At 51.9% G+C, this 18,523-nt stretch overlaps 1 protein-coding gene across 1 annotated transcript in view; it reads right to left on the bottom strand.

The window, feature by feature from the left end:
• The window catches only part of TRPM8 (transient receptor potential cation channel subfamily M member 8), a 54,038-nt gene extending 35,808 nt beyond the window's left edge, over positions 1 to 18,230 (bottom strand). The window contains exons 1-9 of the mRNA XM_037521939.1: positions 18,114 to 18,230; positions 15,767 to 15,840; positions 14,239 to 14,395; positions 13,192 to 13,369; positions 10,642 to 10,814; positions 7,020 to 7,194; positions 5,736 to 5,803; positions 3,228 to 3,425; positions 489 to 591 (exon numbers count right to left, since the gene is read on the bottom strand). Of these exons, the coding sequence (XP_037377836.1) occupies positions 489 to 591; positions 3,228 to 3,425; positions 5,736 to 5,803; positions 7,020 to 7,194; positions 10,642 to 10,814; positions 13,192 to 13,369; positions 14,239 to 14,395; positions 15,767 to 15,840; positions 18,114 to 18,230 (1,243 nt within the window). The remainder of the gene's footprint in view (positions 1 to 488; positions 592 to 3,227; positions 3,426 to 5,735; positions 5,804 to 7,019; positions 7,195 to 10,641; positions 10,815 to 13,191; positions 13,370 to 14,238; positions 14,396 to 15,766; positions 15,841 to 18,113) is intronic.
• Between the last annotated feature and the right edge of the window lie 293 nt (positions 18,231 to 18,523).

The following is an 18,523-nucleotide window of genomic DNA, read 5'->3' as shown; positions in this document are numbered from 1 at the left end:
TCTGGAGGCCAGCCTCTGCCAAGGATCTATTTTCTTCAGGTAACAGCCACCCTGATGGGACAGCAAAGATCAGAGATGGGAACTGACAACCTGACGCTCATTCACAAGCTTCAGGTGACCCCAAGTCCCTGAAATGGAATGCAAATTATTTACATGTGTGGAGTGTGTGGGCACGCACGTGTGAATGTGCGTGAGGAATTCTGGGACAAGAGTCCATTGTTTCATCACCCCTCGAACCAGCATTGGCATCCGTTCATGGAGAGATCACTGATCACATTTGATTAGTCTTTGGAATGACATAAAATTCATCTTCTATTAAAAATACACAGCCCAGAAGACTTAACCCAGCAGGTTTAGAACAGACATTCTAACCTCTGAAAACCAACACTAAGTGCAAGATTGGATATAGATGGAGCTGTTGAAAAAAATAAATGCTGGTCATTAAACCCGCAGACAGCAGGCCCAGCAGCCCCCGGGGTCTCGCTCACCTTTGTACAGCGCGAAGGAGATGGCGTTGCTCACGATCTCGTCCCCGGCTTCTTCCATTTTAATAACTGTTAAGAGGTGAGAACTCTCGAGAATCTCTTTGAGCTGGCAACAGCGAGAGAACAAAGTCACCAGTCTGCAGGTTTTCGGCATGAGGAGCATAAACTTCTCTTTGGGGGCTGAATCTTTCAACATCTAAAAAGCCCCCCGGAGGGCTGCTCCAGACCATCCCTCGCCCGCAGCGCCGGGACTTGTGACGTCTAATGTCTAAATTGGAATCATGAGTCCTTGGCCACAAAGAGAGTGAAGCACTGGTTAGAGGAGACACAGACCAAAAAGCTGAGCGCCTCACTGCCCGGGAACACGTGTGTGTGTGTGTGTGTGTGTGTGTGTGTGTGTGTACACGCATGCATGAAATAAAGCTTGGCACGTGCTGGGTGCTCTGTGGTTGGATGAGTGAGTAAATGAAGAACAGGCAACAGAAAACCACAGGAAGAAAAGGAAGGAAAAGCTCCATGTGAACAGGACATAAGTGGATTTGGTGACAGGGCAGCGAAGTGAGGACTTGGATGTGTTGCCCTCAGATTTTCCCGTCATGTGCTTTTTCTGTGAAGCTTCGCTCTGTAATGTGTTCTGCAATGTTGAATGTAAAAAAACCTTTTTAAATCAAATTGCTGGGGAGGCCGCCGGCGCGCGTGGAGGGGCTGGCCGTGTGAACGGAGGTCCCTCCCTCAGCAAGCCGCAGCCTGGGTTCAAACAAGGAAAGAGATGCAGGTGGAACTGACAGGCAGGGAGGGCCGAGGCGCCAAGGTTCAGGGGCACACGTGGGGTGGCAGCGTGGGGAGAGGGTGAGACATCATTTCCTTTGAAATGAAAAGGAAGAAGGAGACAGTGAGTACGCAGCCAACTGGGGGGCCCAGAGACACGGCAGGGGACCCCAGGCGGTCTCTCCTCCCCCATACACTTGCCTCCTGAGGCCGCTCCCTTCCACAGCCCGTGAGAGCTTTCTGGAACATACATTTGACTACATTCTCGCCGTGTTTTCCAATGCATTTAAACAAAACCAAAACCTTGAAATGGCACTGGAGGGTCTCCCGGGCTGCCTCCAGAAGCCTCAGCATCCGTTCATAATGACCCTCGCTGCCCTGTGGGCCATATTTGCCTCACACCTCAGGGCCTTTGCACATGCTGCTGCCACCATCACCATCTCAGCCCGTCCTGCAGACCACGGATCCCATCTCTCTTCTCCCTTCTGAGAGGTCCCCACCCCGGCCAGGCTGCCCCGGCTCATGGCCTCCAGTTCCCACATCACCTTTCCTCCCGACACCCATGTCAGCTGGAAATTCTACAATGTGTCCTATCGTGGTCACTCAGCATGAACTCTCCCATTGCTTCTGGTTTCTCTGGGAGGACAAGGACATCTTCTGTGGTGGCACTGCTCTTTCTGAAGCCCCTGCTCAGCACCCAGCCTACTCGTGTGCTCACGAGATAGCAACTGAGTAAGTGGAAAGATGAAAGAGTTTGAAATGAATGGTCTCTAGGTTAGCTGGTAGCTTGGTCAGCTTCTTGAGAAGCTGAGGAACAAGTAGGTTCAGGGGGGTAACCAGGAGAGCACAGGTCCCGGCAGGAGCCTGGATGGCCTGGAGAGGTTGAGAAACCGGGAGCCTAGTTTGGGGTGGGCTGCCCACCTCACCCGGGAGGCAGCCCACAGCTGCCCTGGGAGGTTGCTCAGTGAACACTGGCTATGGCATTGCCAGCAACATGGGTGGGCCTTGAGGGGAAGATGCTAAGTGAAATAAGTCAAAAGGAGAAAGACACATGCAGTACGATTTCACTCACTTGCAGAATATCAAGAAAAGCAAAAGCTTACATGATCTCGTGAGAAAATAATGAGAAAGGTGAGAGATTCCAAATGCATCACAGGCCAGTTAACGTAGCAAAGCAATTATTGGGCCTCCTTGGTGGCCTAAGTTTCAGTGTTATCACCGCTGCAGCCTGAGTTCCATCCCCAGCAGGGAGCAACCCACATGGTGCAGCAGACCTCTCCTGACTCGCCCGCTGCTCCCCTCAGCAGTGTGTTTCAGTCAGCCTGCCTGTTCTGCTCCCCACTCTGTCTCTGGGGAATCCTCTCACCCCCTGCACCTGTGGCCTACATCCCAGCTCTTGTATGCATGAATAAATAAATCTTAAAAAAAAAACCTCTCCTGTCTCCCCGCTGCTCCCTTCAGCAGTGGATTTCAGTGGATCCGCCTGTTCTGTTCCCCGCTCTGTCTCTAGGAAATCCTCTCACCACCACCCGCCCCCCGCACTTCTGGCTATGCCCCAGTTCTTCTACACACACAAAAAGAAAAACAGAAAAGCAATTATTCTGTCCTAACAGTTTCTCCATTAAAGATACTAGAATCATCATCACCAAGGGCTTCCTTCCTATCCGCCCCTGAGAGGCAAAACACGGAAGCTAAACACGGTGGACCTTACGGTGCAAAAGAAGGACACCAGCTCTGCGAACAGGCAGAGGGAGTTTAAACCCACGTCAGCCCCTTATGGGGGACAGAGACTCTGCAGATCAGTTCACATGCATGAGCTCCAGTTTCCAGCGAGAAACATCATGTGAGTCCCTCCCAAAGTTGTCAAGAAAATGCCGGAGACGCAGAGGCGCTGGTGGAGTCCGCTTGTGAGGTGTCCTCCCTCCCCTGCACCTGGCGCGTTTTCTGGGCCCTGCAGGCCCCCGTCAGACTCACCCACTTGATCCAGCTCTCAATCTCCTCCTCTGGCAGCCGGGACACCGTTCGGGGCAGGAAGCGCACCAGCTTCTCCTTGACGATGGACGAGGTCAGGACGTCCTCCATCTCCACCAGGCTGGCGATCACGTCAGCGATCTGGCCCGAGCCTTCCACCACCACACACGGGATTTTGCTCTTGATGGAGGTATTGATGGCCTGGAGAAGGGGACAGAGTGGGCGATGGAAGAGACACTGGTGGCCCGCGGAACCCGGCTCAGGACCAGGCTCTCGAGCAAGTGGTGACCAGGCCACGTGGACACGGCCCTGCTCTGCTTCCTGTGCATTTTTCTCTTCAATCGGCAGCAAGCCAGATGTTAGCCACCGCCTTAGAAAGAGAAAGCCGGCGGCACTGCATCCTGGGCTAGCAGCGCCTTCCAGAATAAGGACACATGTGACTAGCTTAGGTTTTCCATAAATAAATGCTTTAAAACAGCCCCCTGGGGCCTCCCCTGGTGGCGCAGGCAGTTGAGCACCGTGCTGTGAAGCTGTCCGCAGCCTCTGCAGCACCGGATGTATCCCAGCCGGCTGGCGAGGGTCCAGCATGGCGCGCAGACCTCTCCTGTTATGCCCGCTGCTCCCCTCAGCAGTGTCTTCGGCCCGTCTGCCTGTTCTGTTCCCCGCTCTGCCTCTGGTGAATCCTCTCACCCTCCCATGAATCTTGCCTGTACCCCGGTTCTTGTATAAATAAATAAATAAATAAATAAATCTTTAAAAAAAAAAAAAAACCCAGCCCCCTGGATAAAAGCGATTCCCCAAATACTGGCATTGCAGATTTGAGTGACTCCCCTTCAGGCCACATTCAACAGCCTTGAGAGCTGGTGGAAGTCAACAGCTCGCGCTTTCGAGGCATGAAAACACAGTCCGAGCAGCGCTCACCTATTTTGCATTACTCTGACTCACACATTTCCCTTCTCAACCTCCTTTCATGGAAGAAAATAAATACACATTTGCTTCCTGGGTGAACACCCCCACGCTTGTGCTGCCTTCATAGAAACCAGACACCGTGGAGGGGAATCAGGTTTGAACAGTTCTGGCCACTTGACAGCAAGATCAGGCCCCTTCCCAACCCCCTGCCCTCCCTCCTGGCCCAGGGCAAAGGCTCTCGAGGGGGTGTCCCCAGCAAGGGTGCGGCCGCCATCCCAGGGGAGTGGAGGGCTCGGTGCTGGGGTCCAGCCACACCCTGCGACCTGCACTAAGGTGCGTGTGGGTCACTCAGGGTGGGAGCGGGGGTGGGATGAGAGGGGACCAAAGGGAGGCGCGGGGAGCCGGGAGACCAGGCCGGCAGCTGCTCCTCCTCCCTCTCCCCTCCGCCCGCGTCCCGGGTGCAAGTGTCTGGACAGACGTCTGCAGGAAATGCCGTCGGCGCGAGTCCCGGGTCGGCCGCAGCTCTCTGGAAACCCTAATTCTACAGTTAGGATGCGACAGCGCTGACACGCAGCCACCGCCACCTGCTTCGCGCCTTCTCTCCTCGTTGACGTGGCTGTTTCTTCCAGCCTTTGCACACTGACAATGTCACATTTTAAAAATCGTTCACTTCCCCAGATGACTTCTGTTTAACAGTAGCCGAACAGACCGCAGCGCAGGGGCTCGGTGAACATGCCCGGCGCGTGGAGGAGGGGGTGAGCCCCCTGGTAGATCCAGGCACAAGTGAAGGGAAATGCTGGGGTATGACTCGCAGAACTTTATCAGGAGTTACCGGGAACTCGGGGGTTGCGCTGGTCAGTGGCGATGAGCAGGAATGTACCTATAATCTGACCCTGGACTGCGAGTTAAGAAGGCACAGGGGGTGGAGGTGGGAGATTGCAAGTCAACATGGAAATTAGTTAAAAGATAAAGTTAAAAATCACTGCCTAGTAATGTCTTATTCCTAGAAAAATGATATCTTGAACGTGACACTCAAGCCTTCACATCAGGCCAGAAGGCAGTCACGAGGGGGTTTTTTTAACAAGTCAAACCACAGCCCAGATATGTCAGGGAGAGCTCAGTGACCCCAGAGTCTCCGCGGGTGGGCAGGAGGCTGAGCTCCCACTCAGTCACCCATGGCAGGCACAGACCACTCAAGGAACTCTCCATAGTCTCAGAATCCTGTAGGGCCTGACACCCCTTCATGGGCGTGCCCTAGAGCACACAGAGGGGCTCAGATGGGCTGTGAACCCCTACTTGGGGGCAACCTGAGTGTGCGACCACCTCTCCAAGAGGTGGGGTGCCATGGTTTTCCAGTATGTGCTGGTTAAGTCTCAAGGTCAGGCTGATGACCAACATCAACACCGAATGGACAGGCGAGCCGTGACCCTGCAAGGTCTCACCCACGTCAGCCTGTCAGGGAAGATGGTGGGTGAGAAAATGTTCCCTATTTGCTTCATCGAAAGAAACTAGTCAGACCAGGTTAGGTGAGCCCCACAGCCCTGAACATATAAGTGTGCGGAGTAGACACGGTAACTGAGCCTCTAGAAAACCAAGACTCACTTTCAAAGTCTCTTTTCCACCTCCTTGGGCAAAACACACGATGGGGATTTTTCCGCCATAATTGGAATCTGGAAAACATAAAGCAAAAAATGTTGGGGGCTCATTCAAAATACTCACCTACCACAAGGAAGAGGTGGGCCAGAAACTTCTGTGCCCAGAGTCCAGGGTGTGGGGTCCTGACTGTCTACTCACTGGCCACAGAGGATGCATGTCTGTGCCCCAACCCTGCAGCAGCATGGCCCAGTCAGGTCAAATCATAGTGAAATCTGCGAATGATTTACTTTGGCTAATATACCTCAGGTTAGGTTCAGTTTATCCTTCTCAATTGCGCAATCCCGCTTTCTTTTTTTTTTAAAGACTTATTTATTTATTTGTACAAGCACTGGATACAGTCAGAAGCACGGGAGGGTGAGAGAATTCACCAGAGCCAGAGCGGGGAACAGAACAGGCCGACCAACGAAATACACTGCTGAGGGGAGCAGCGGGTCCGGCAGAAGAGGTCTGTGTGCATGTGGGACCCTCGCCGGTGGCCAGGGATCGAACCGGCGCTGCAGAGGCTGCGGGCAGCTTTGCAGCCCAGTGATCAACCACTGCGCCACCAGGGGAGGCCCGCACAATCCAGCTTTCTTGCGTGGATGAAAAATTAGCATGAGTACATGTTCTCTCAAGGCAGATCATTGTACACACACATATGCATGATATCTGCGCATGTACACATGTGTGCACACATAAATCATGTATAATATCTGTGCATCTGTATCTACACACACATACACACACACACACACACATCCCATTGTGGAAGGGAAAGGCTGAGAACATCTCCAACAAGCCCCTCCTGAGAGCATGAGAGACTCTGGATCCACACAGGCCCCATCTCAACACCATTTGAACACAGGAAGAGAGTGTCAGGCTGTCACTGAATGCTGCACTGTCCCCTTGAAACAGATGTTCTGGGGGCTTCTCTGATACACAAGATTCACAGAAGCGAACCATCCAACCGTTAGACCATGTGTTGGCTCTCATACTTTCTTACCCTCGTGAGCCCAGATTTGGCTCCATGGGTGGGTTTGTTCTTAACTATTGTTAAGAAGAGCCAACGGATTTCTAACCTGACAAATCTGAGAGGGACAAGGCACCGCTCCCCCAGGTGGAAGGGCTCAGGGACCCTGGCGGGAACACTCCTGCTATCGTAAAGAAGAGGAATAACAGCCCCTCCTCGGCGTCAGGGCCGATGAGGTGGGCTCATCATGCTTGAGCAACGGCCATGTCCTACACACTGACCTTGAATAGTGCGCTCGGAGATGTACTTCTCCAGCTGATTCCGGAGCTTCGCCTCAACCGTGGGGTGCCCATGGCAGCCATTGTCCACGAGCAGCAGGTGGGTATGGTTGTTGTCCAGGATGTACAGAGGGTCCCTCTTGAAGTCATCCATAATGTACTGGGCAGAAAAGTACTCCTGAAAAGCACAGAGAAACTGGCCTTGAGACTCCATGTGTCGGCCAAGACACGTGTTCATAGTAAGGTAAACGCTTCAGATTCAACTCCATGGATGCCTCGCCCAGATTCCCCAGCTCAGAAGGGTCGCAGAGTTCTTACGTACAGGCCTTCACTTTCAACAGGGAGAAATGAAGGTCAAGGACCACTTGACCATTGTCACAAATAACTCCCACTTCTTGTATTCCCTTGCAGAGCGCTGACTCCAAAACCTTAACGAGGAAAGACTCAGGAAAAAAATAGCCGGAGAGCGAGCTCCCTAATGGCCAGCAACAGTGTAAGGGTCAGATTCCCAATCCAGGTCTCATTTCATCTCCCTTGGCTCTGTTCAGTGAATTCATCAAAACTGAGAGCACTCAGGGAAGGACAGTATATACACAAACATATTCACACACACAAAGACGTGTGTGTGTGTGTATTTACACATACATGTGTGTATTTGTGACTGGGTGGCTACAGGCGGGGTAGACATTCCTAGACACACATATTCACCTGGAATCTGCCAAGACTTGGAGTTAAAAAGTGGGTCTAAAGAGAGATGAGTGGACCAAGGAGATGCGGTCTGTATACTACACCGAGCAGGATTACTGCTGAGCAATTAGCGCTGTTTCCAGGCTGCAGTCCATTACATTATGGCTCACAGGAGAAAAATAACAGCAGTATAGAAGCAAAAATATATTTCATACTCAGTATTCATTCTTGAATTAAAAAATTTTAAGCTAGAAATAAAAGGATGATGCCCTATGATATTGTTAAAACTATGCACATCTATTGAACAGTTAGCCAAATCCTTCTGAATAGCTTGAGCTGGGAGGCTAATCCCACGAGCTGTGGTACGTGAACGCCTGTAGCTGCTAACGTCACTGTTAATTCACATTACACTGGGCAACCAGATGAGCAAAAAGCGCAGAGTACATCGATAAAAGAGCCATTTTAAAAAATAACATTATTTATCAAAGATGTGGTTGCAAACATAGGACACCCAGAGAATCTACTGAAAAATTACTGTGACAAGAGAAAGAGCTCGCAGAGTGTGATTCCGAGCAGCAGACAAATCACTGCTTTTATCTAGACAAGCAAAAACCACTTCAAAAATTACCTTGACTAAAGGCCCCATTCACAACAATAATAACAATGTAAAATCTTCAGAAAATAGATGTGTGAAAAACACATGGCTTAAATAACTTCCCTGAAAACACAGACTTGCATAAATTGGGAGACACGGACATACCATGGCATTGGAGAGGACTTGACAGTCTAACCCTTGCAGTTTTCTCTGCATCAGCCTATAGCTTTAATGAGGTTCCACTCAGTAAGTGTGAACTTTTACTGCATTGCCTCGTCTTGTTTATTGTATTGTTTTGTCTTGCCTGGACGGAAGGATGTAAAGCATAAATAATAAGGAAATGGAGGGGCGCCTTGGGCTGTGTCTGCTAATGCTGTTGTAGAGCAACAATGTAATCCTGACTTCAGAAAAATAAAACTGATGGAAGAGGAGAAAAGAACTCAAAATCACATAAAACTTTAATGTTGGTGAAATGTGGTCGTGGCTCAAGTCAGATAAATCTGGGTCCCAGGACAGTCCTGGGATGGGGTTTGGGACCCCAAATAGGAACCACTTAAGAAGGTTGGCCAACAGAGTTAGTATGAACCATCACCACATTCAACTTATGTGAAAGACCAACTTGCTCTGAAAAGATCGAGAAGAAAGAGGGCAGAGACCACAAGATCATGTGTTTGCTACAAAGCTGCTAGAGGTGGTCCTGGCACTTCCCTTCACAGAAACACAAAGGAGTAACAATTAGCTCTATAATTTGAGTATTATTCCTCTCCTAGACTATTGTGAAGAATAAGTGAGTTAATATATGTTAAACACTTAGAATAGCACCTAGTACATAAGTGTCATTAAATAAATGTTAGCTATTTTCATATTATTGAATTATATTTTTATTTTTACTAACAAACGTAAATGGCTATGCATTTCACTCTGAGTGCAGCTTTGACCACACCTCATTAGTCCCACTACAGTTTACAGTGTTTCCATTTTCCTTGTTCTCAAAGTAACTGAGATTATATTTTTAAAAGTTCGTTTTTGAACAATAGTTATTTAACAAGGTAATTTATTTGCTTCTGAGTTTCCAAGTGACTGAAGTTTTCTGTTAAATTTTTATATATTCATTTCAGGTTTCACTTGTTGACTTAGAATGAGCCCTTTATTTTTCCACCTGGGATGTAATCGAGTCTTTTTGTTGTTTCTCCAACTCAGGGGCAAAAATATCTACTTTACAGAGTTGTTTTGTGATTCTATGAATTAATATGCACAATGTACCCACGACAGTGACGATGACTTTCATGCCTGTGCCAAACACCTCTCACAGACAAAGGCACATTCCTTCCCACCCAACTTGCCACTTGCTCAGAATCCTACCCCCAGGCCATTGTCACCCCTGAGGCTGGCATGTGATGTGAGACCATTCTGCCATCCATGACAGAGCATCCAGATGTCAATAAAAGCTGCCATTCGTCCTGTGCCACAATCTGCCCACAATAATACAAGTTTGCAGTTATTAAAATTCAGAGAAGGAAACTCGCTCGCAACCATGCAGATAGAAAAGGAGCATGACTCAACCCCAGTATTTCCCAAAGCCTGTCCTCCACCCCCTCTGCCACACCGCCTTCTGGAGACCAGAGGTCATGCCTCCCCACTCTTCCCTGCCCCTCACAGACCTCAAAAATGGTAACAGACACAAAAGTAAAATCATTTTAAAAATAAAAGAAACACAGTAATCCCCAGATCCTTAACAGTTATCTAAACTTCAAGGAGCGCCAGGTGGAAGGTGTAAATTAAAGTGGGATTTCTAAGCATCTGGTCCAAAGTTCTGGGCAAAAAACAACTGTTGCTTAAGGAGGTATGCAACTCAACTAGACAATCCCCCACATGTCTACCCCACAGGTCTACCCTATAAGTCTACCTTTTATTTCAAACATTTGCATGTGTTGATTACTGCAGCAGGGGGTGCTCAAAGCCCTCTTCTATGCCAGGGATCACTGCAGTGATTTTAATTCCTACAAGTGTGGCCAAGCAACTAAGGTATGGCAGGCAGGGCTTCAGCCATCTCGGGATGGATTCAAGGCATGGCTGTGAAGAATAAAGAGCCTGGCTCTCACACGATATTGCTGGGACCAAATTTTAACATGTCAAGCACCTGTATTGGCAACTCCTTCTCAGGAGCTCCTCTATTATGGCGTTCTTGGTCTCCATTCTGAGGTCCCAAAGGCATTCCTGGGCAGGCCAACTTCCCCAGGAGCAGGCTCCATCCCAGAGGCCCTGTGCTCAGGCTGCAGCTTGGGCTGTGGTCTTCCTCCCATGTCCTCAGAGACCCCTTCCCCACCCCCCCCAACCCCATACCTCATCATCACAGTTCCTGATGAGGCTGTCCCTGTTGGAGACCATCCCCCAAGCCGCTATGCCAATGGCCACGATGTTTTCCTCAGAGTTCCTGCTGATGGTGTTATCTCTCACCACCTCCCCGATGTTCTTCATCAGGCCATAGTGGGTGCCCCCGGTGAAAATCCAAGCACCTGCCAACAGGGGAAAGGAGTCGGTCCTGAGCAAGGTTCTGGACCTATGCTCACAGACCCCAGGTGGGATCTTCCCAACGTGACCCTGGTGCCTGCAATGCACCATTGCTTTGCTATTACACAAACTGCACACTGTTGATCTAAGGTTCATATTTGACGATCTCCTCAATTTCAAAGGTTTTGCAGGGATTCTGTTTTAGTTTTTCAAATTGATGCAAGTAAATAACAGACTGTAAAGTTGGCAATGACCTTAGTCTGACAGGCCACCCACGCAGAAGCCAGCCGGAAGCAGCTCTCCTGCTTCATGACAGCTGTGCGAGCCCCAGGGACACCAAGACAGCTGCCCCTGCACCAACAGAGCGGCTACAGCAGTCCCAGGCCTCAGCAGGTACGCGGCAGTAAGCAACTGCTGAATGAATGAAGGATGTGTGTTAAGGAAGCTGAGCTGCTCCGTTTCATAACAAAGTAACTGCCCTCTGGTTGGCCTCAAAATGGCCACCTCTGGTTGGTCAGGAAATGGAGAAGCATACACGGGGGTGGGGGGACCTCAGTTACTTCTTGAACTTCAGGAAAAGTTCATATTTAAAATAAGACATTATTTAGCCAACTGGTTTTCGTGTGTGTGTGTGTGTGTGTGTGTGTGTGTGTGTGTGTGTGTAGAACTGGGGTACAGGCCAGAGGTGCAGGAGGGTGAGATGATTCCCCAGAGACAGAGTGGGGAACAGAACAGGTGGATCTACTGAAATACACTGCTGAGGGGTGCAGTGGGGAGACAGGAGAGGTCTGCTGCACCATGTGGGTAGCTCCCTGGCCGGGGATTGAACTCAGGCCGCAGTGGTGACAGCACTGAGACTTAACCCCTACGCCACCAGGGAGGCCCCAGCCAATTAATTTTCTTTTTTTTATATTTATTTATTTATTTGTTTGTTTGTTTGTTTGTTTATACAAGCACTGGGTACAGTCAGAAGCGCGGGAGGGGGAGAGAATTCACCAGAGCCAGAGCGGGGAGCAGAGCAGGCAGAAGGACCGGAGGACACTGCTGAGGGGAGCAGCGGGCGGCAGGAGAGGTCTGCGCGCCATGTGGGACCCTCCTCCGGTGGCCGGGGAGCAGCCGGGGATGGAACTGGCGCCACAGAGAGCGCCGGCAGCTTCGCAACCCAGCGCTCAACCGCTGCGCCACCAGGGAGATCCAATTAATTTTCTTAATATAGAAGTTTTTCAATCTTAAGTTTAGATAAACTGATAAAATAAATGCAAGTGTTCGATAAGTTGCATCTCATGCTGAGGAAACAACAGTCAGGCTCACACCGAGGGCCAGCCTACAAGGACATCTGCCTATGCTTTTAAAAGTCTTCCGAAGACAGACTCAACAGCAGTTCCAATGAAAGAAAGCTTTTTAGTTTGTTTTGATATGAAAAGCTAAATATTTTGGAGTCCAGGTGGGAAAAAAAATATATTTTTTCCTGTAAAGGCCATGGTAGGGAAAATAGCAAAATGAAAGCGCGGACCGCTTTTTCAGATGATGCAGATAACGCGTTGGCCAATGATGCCTCCTGGTGGCTGAGAACGGTCCTGGTCACGGGCCACCCCTGCTCCAAGCAGACCCAGGAGGACACGCTTAGGGACCACGCGTCATGACACCCGCTGTTTACTCTCAAGAGATCCCCACCCCAGATCGCAGTGCGCGACCCTTGTGGGAACACATAAGACAAACGTGGGGGAAATGTTAACAGTTGGTAAATCCGAGTGTATGCACATGTTCCCTGGATTGTTCTTAGAACTTTTCTGTAGGTATAAAATGTTTTATCCCACGAAGTTAAAAGCAAAACGAACGCTAGGTGAATACCCCAAGTTCCAAAGCCACACCTGTTTTGATCTCAAGCACTCCGTGGTGCTTCCAGCCTCCCAGACAATCGCTGTTTCCGAAAGTGAGTCATTGATCTCAAAATTACAAAGTAAGCCAATAAAACTTACCCTTTCGATTCACCAGAATATTCTGGGTGAAATTTTATGGGTAGAAATAACAAAACGAAAACAGAAGAAGAAGAAAAAAAATCTTTAGTTAAAAAAAAAAAAACCATAAAATTACCCATTAAGGAAACCCCTTAGCACTGATTTTCAAGTCACTTGGTGAAACCCCAGCCGCCAGCGAGAGCGCCCGTCTGTCCATCACTAAGGACCTTGCCTGGCACTTACCATCCGGCCCTGCAGCATCTGCAGTCCACGCATGGGCAGCGGAAGGGCATTTCATTCAGACTGGGAAGACCTTGCATCGCAGGAAGGGAATAACTTGGGGGCTGGGTGCTTCCCCCCACTCCCCGCCCTGCCACTCCAGGGCCCGTCAGCAACTCCCCCTGCACCCCAGGGCCCGCCGCACCTTTGGACTGTGCGATGTAGATCAGCCGGCTGAAGATCTTGCGCATCCGCGGCTTCAGGGAGAAGTTCTTGGCGCCCCCGGTCACCGAGATGACCAGGTTGGGGGTCTTCAGGTGCCAGTGCTGGGTCAGCAGCTCGTAGAGGATCTCAGCATCCGTGTCACAGGACAGCCGGAGATACTGCGGGGAAGGGGCGCGGCAGGGGTCGGGGTCACATGTGGGCCCTTCAGCTCCCGTGGCAGGGCGAGGGGAGCAGATGGCCACCGGGGAGGGTCCCCCACGGCTGTGTTCAGGCCCAGTCGGGAAGGGGAAGGGAAGCAGGAGAGTGGGGGGGCCTGAGATTGCGGCTGAGCCTGCTGGACAACTGGGGACTTTGTCCATAAGGGGGCCGTTGTGGGGTAGGGTTGGGATTTACAATCTGGGGAGGCCTCCAGCCATGTGGACCACAGGCCCTGAGCAAGGGGGGCGGGGGGAGAGCTGTGGGGAGACCAGAGATCCTGGTGGCCCGGGGCAGAGAGAGCAGAGCTGGGTCACCTCCAGGGCTGCAGGACCCGCCTGGGCACATGAGGCAGGACCCAGGTGTGCCACCACCTGAGGACGCTTCGGTCCCTGAGGCCCAGGACACAGCAGGATTCAGGAGCTGCTCCCCACAATCATTAGGCACCCTCGCAAAAGCCAGCGGGGAGTGGGCAGTGTGGTGTGTAGCGGGACGAGACTCCTCATTCAGCACCATAAGTATCCTCCGGAAAATCACCCACCAGACTAAGGGGGACAAAGGCTTGGTGGGGGGGGGGCTGTGCGGCAGGGCGGGCCGAGGTGGATGCCGGGTGAGTGCCTGCAGTTGTTCTGTCAAAGGCTGCTGGGTCAAGAGACGGTTAACTGTCCAGCTTCTGGTTGCACGTGATCTAATCACAGCTTTTGCTTTTTCCAGGATCTCTCTCTCTCTCTGCCATCTTGCCCACCTCTGCTGGCAAATTCAAGGTACCCCAAGGCGGCCTGAGAGCCGCGAGCACGGGGCTGGGCTGGTCAGCGCAGAGAGCGTCGCTCACCTTCCCTTTCTTCCCCAGACTCTCGAACTGAATATCCCCGAAGGCGTCGGTGGGAAACTCCTTGGTGTGCTTCTTGTAATTCCATTTCTCGTTGTGGTTGACCTGGGTGCCCTCTATGTGCTGGCTCTGCGCGTAGCCACACTTGCACACGTTCTCTCTGGCGCGGTGGGGAGGTGGGAGGAAGAGACGCCATCAGGCCAAGTGAACAGCGCGCTCCCCAGCATGCTCTTAGCTCTGCCCAGCACCCCTCCCCCCGGCCCTCACGTGGCTTGTCCGGCAAATGATAACGAGAGCTGCCTGGCGGGGCCCGCGCAGAACTGGCAATCAGGTATTTAATGCCCCCATGCCACAGTCAACACCTAAATATTTGTTGCATGAGGGACTCCAAACTGTGTTTTCTACCAAACAGAGTCATGACAAGCTCTTCCAGTGAAACATGTGGGGATAAGTAACTGCTCGCGGGGTTGATACGCCCTCAGAGTAACTCAGAATGAAGCAGTTTATGCCAATGACAAAATAGAAATCCCTTGGTTTTTCTGATGTTCCTTTTCAAATTCATACAAAATAAGAAAGCCCATTTACTGAGAAGCGCCAGTGCTCTGAGGCTCTAGGGCAGGAGGGCTTATGTTACCCCACTGTAGCTTTACAAAAATCTATGATATTCACTTTGCTGTAGGAGAAGAGAATTTGGTTCAGAAAAGGGGGTAGTTGGCTCCAGGTCTTGCAGCGAGCAGACACCCAAGCCCTGGGGGAGTCCAGGGCTGACTCCAGTGCTCCTGCCTGCTCGGCCCGTTCTTCCTCCTGGGTTCCCTGCTCCATTCAATGCAGCATCGGTGCTTTAATTATAAACCACGGCAACAACTCCCAGTTAATGGCCTGGTGCTCCCATCACCAGCAGACAAAAGAGGAAGGGCAAGGAAGAACAAGAGAGAGGCCAGGGTGACAGAGCTGAACCTTGTTAGGTGCATCCTCTGGGGCCCAGCTCCACACGGGTCCACACCCTCACGTGCTCAAGGACTAACATCCACCAGGATCTCCCACATCTAAGCTGCTGGTGCCGGCTCCCCACGCCTTTGGGACTCAGCCTTACTGTTCCCGAACTCATGAAGACTCTGAGCAGGTGAAGATCTTATTTGGGGAACACCCAAAGTCAGCTACCGGGAAGGACAGCCTGGCAGAGGAGCTGGGCACACCTGTGTTGCCTGCCAACCACCATCAGACAGCAACACTTGTTGCCACGGCAACTAGGTGGACCCCCAGGCTCTCGGAGATAAAGAGGGAGCAACAACCTCTCAGTGCCTTTACCAACTGTTACCAGAGCTAAAAATATTCTCTAAATGCTACTTCTCTAGGGACCAGCTACAGGCCACATACCAGATTCTTCCTGCTTCCCATCATTTCTGAGAATTGCAGGATGAAAACAATTTTAATGATGAACTAGTGAACATTTGATTTTTGTTATTGTAATGGTTGTTAATAATTTATTGTCAAACATAGAAGCAAAAACAGAGATTAAAAAGTTGCTTACATGGCCTTGGAATCTTTGGTAAAGAAGACACATTCCCGTTTCTTAAAATTTGCTTGAATAAAATTCACCAAGTCCTTTGGAGAAAGAGCATTGGACAACCCGTTACTAATTTATTCACAACACCTGCTATTGTCAATGGATATTAAATATGACCTAAACCAGCTGAAGGGGGTTAAGAATTTACCACGTATTCATAGCAGTCAGCATCTGTTAAGCGTTGAGAGTACATGAAGTTCTTTAAAAGAGACATGCGTTAACATTTTTATAACTAAATGCAATTTTTTCTACAATTTACTTGGCGTTTTCCTGTATAAATGTCATTATACACATATAAATCATGCGTTCCCATCTCGCGGCCCAGGGAATATAAGCATTTGTTGACAGTTTCGCATAAATAATGTATTGCTGCAGAGTTCCATTCCTCTTAAGCAGGTTCCTCTAAAGATGTCCCCAAAAGTCCCCCACAGGTGAGGTGGTGAGGCACTTCTGCCACCTGATTCTGACAAACCCAAATCCCTGCTAAGCCCAAGGCTTCCTGAAAGTTGGGGAAGCAAACTACTTGGAAACAGAAGGAAAGTGTTTCGGAAGTGCCTCGGCTCCCAGAAGATACTGGCAGTGTGCGTTCATCATCGTAGGATCAGTAAACAGAGAATACAAGGGATGATAAATCACAGAGAACACAACAGGCCGCGCGATGGACTAGGGAATGTTCCTGGGGCAGCCCGGGGTGAAAGCGGACACACAGGTAGCCCATCGTGCAGGAGAAGCAACCACAGTCATCACAGCGAGGCACATGCAAAATAAAGCCACAAAGAAACCCCACGACCCACACCCAGGATGGAAAAATTAAAAGATAATTGACGCGGGACCGCAGAGCCCATGACTGCTCTGGGGGATGAGCGCACCCCCTCTAGAAAGCTGCCGCCTTTGCCAGAAAACGACGCCCTGGGAAATAGCCCCTGTGGAGAGGCGCTGGGTGTCCGGGCCCACCTGCAAGCTAAGGGGCCTGGCCATGGGCTCCCAGCACTAGAGGCTGGCCTGTCCCAGGAGGCAGCACCAGCAGAAAATCCGCTTCCCTCAAGTCACCAGGGGCCTTTCAAGCTGCTGACCCCCAAGTCAGGCTGCTGACACCAAAGCCAGTCTTGACTCCTTGGCCCCCGAGAGCCCTCACCAGTCATGCACCCACAAAAAAGAAATGGAGGGGGAGTCCCTCCCCTGCAGCAAAGCCCACGGTGTGTCTGGTGTCTCTTTGCTGCTCCACCAGGCACCCCTTTGGGGAGGTTTGCCGGCCTGTTTGTCCTTTCAGCCCACTGATGTGCCACCAACCCAGCCCGTCAGACCAAATCCCTTTTCTTTCCATTCGCTCTCCCAAGTTTTCACACCACATTCATGGGGGATCTTTTAAAATGACCTGAGAGTGAGCAGAAAACATGTGGGGCACCCCAGTTTCAGCAGGGATGTGGGAGGCACCAAGGCACCAGGAAAGTGCCTTCAGCAGGCACATTCCCCCACTGCAGTCAGGACCCCTAAGCCAACTACACCCCTGCCCCAGTCCTGCACCCCTGAGCCTTGTGCCCCTGCCCGGTCCTACATCCCCCCAACCCCACACCCTCCAGCCTCACACCCCTGCCTGGTCCTGCATCCCACACTCCCCAGCCTGTGCTCCCGCCCTGTCCTCCATCCCCCTGATGCCACATCCCCCAGCCTCAAGCCCCTGCCCCTGTCTGGCTTGTCCAGCAGGCGGGGCTGGGTGTGTCTCAGGCCCGGAGGGAGACGTGGTTGTTGCATTGGGAGGAGAGACAGCGAGAAGCTGCGGCACAATAAAAAGTGAAACCAGCCGAGCCCCAGGTGTGCAGCTGAGGACCTGGATGCAAGAACCGCTGCTGCGAGCGCAGAGGGGAGGGGAGGGTGTGGGGTGAGGGGTCCTGTGTGGAAGGACAGGCAGGGGGGCCCGGGGGGCTCGCGGGGCGACCAGGGCGGTCTGGACAGGTGTGGACACAGAGGGCTGTGCACACGCGGCGTCTAATGCTGCAAACCAGAGTCCTCTGGGGAACAAATGTTCAAGTGGCTTCTGACAAGGCGGGAAGCAAGACGCCAACAACAAACACGACGCGAACACGTGCAGCGCAGAATTTAACTTTCATGACAGTCCATTAAGAAATGCGGTCCTGGACCGCTAAGGTCACCGCTGCCCTCTTGGCGACCAGAAGGCAAAGGCGCTGCGCCAAGCCAGCCAGCGTCCACGGCCTGGGGTGCGCTGCGTCGAAAGGGGTGTGGGGGGAGGTGGAGGGGGGTGTCCTGGGCGGGAAGGTGGAGGGGGGCTGCCAGCCCAGGCCCGCGCACTTACGCTCTCGCTGTAGGACACGCTGGTGCTGCGGGACGCGCTGGAGCACAGCGTCCGGGTGCTGTCCATGGTGCCGTTCCTCCGGCTCCGCATGCTGAGCCGCGCGCTGTCGAAGGACATGGCTCCTGCGGGTGGGGCGGGGCGGTCGGGCTTCAGCTGCGAAAGGGCTTCATGCTCACCTGGTCACAGCCCGCTCCTCGCACCTGCTCGTCGGCGCGCCCCGCCCACCCCCAGGCTGCCGTGCCCGGCTCCCCCTCGTGCCTCTGCGTCCTGCAGGGTCCGCTCCAGTTTCCACCTTCGGCACAGCGGCCCTCGCCCCTCGGCCCCGCAGGGCCCGGGCGCTCCTCGCCTCGCCGTGCCACCGAGGGCCACGCCTTGGAGGGGCTCAGTGGCTGCTTCTGTGGGTGGCTTGG

Source organism: Talpa occidentalis, unplaced genomic scaffold, assembly GCF_014898055.3.
Source record: "Talpa occidentalis isolate TD23 unplaced genomic scaffold, MPIMG_talOcc4v2.1 talOcc4.3, whole genome shotgun sequence".
NCBI classification, from domain to species: Eukaryota; Metazoa; Chordata; class Mammalia; order Eulipotyphla; family Talpidae; genus Talpa; species Talpa occidentalis.
The sequence above is the reverse complement of the archived record's forward strand: the minus strand, read 5'-3'. Positions and strand labels throughout refer to the sequence as shown.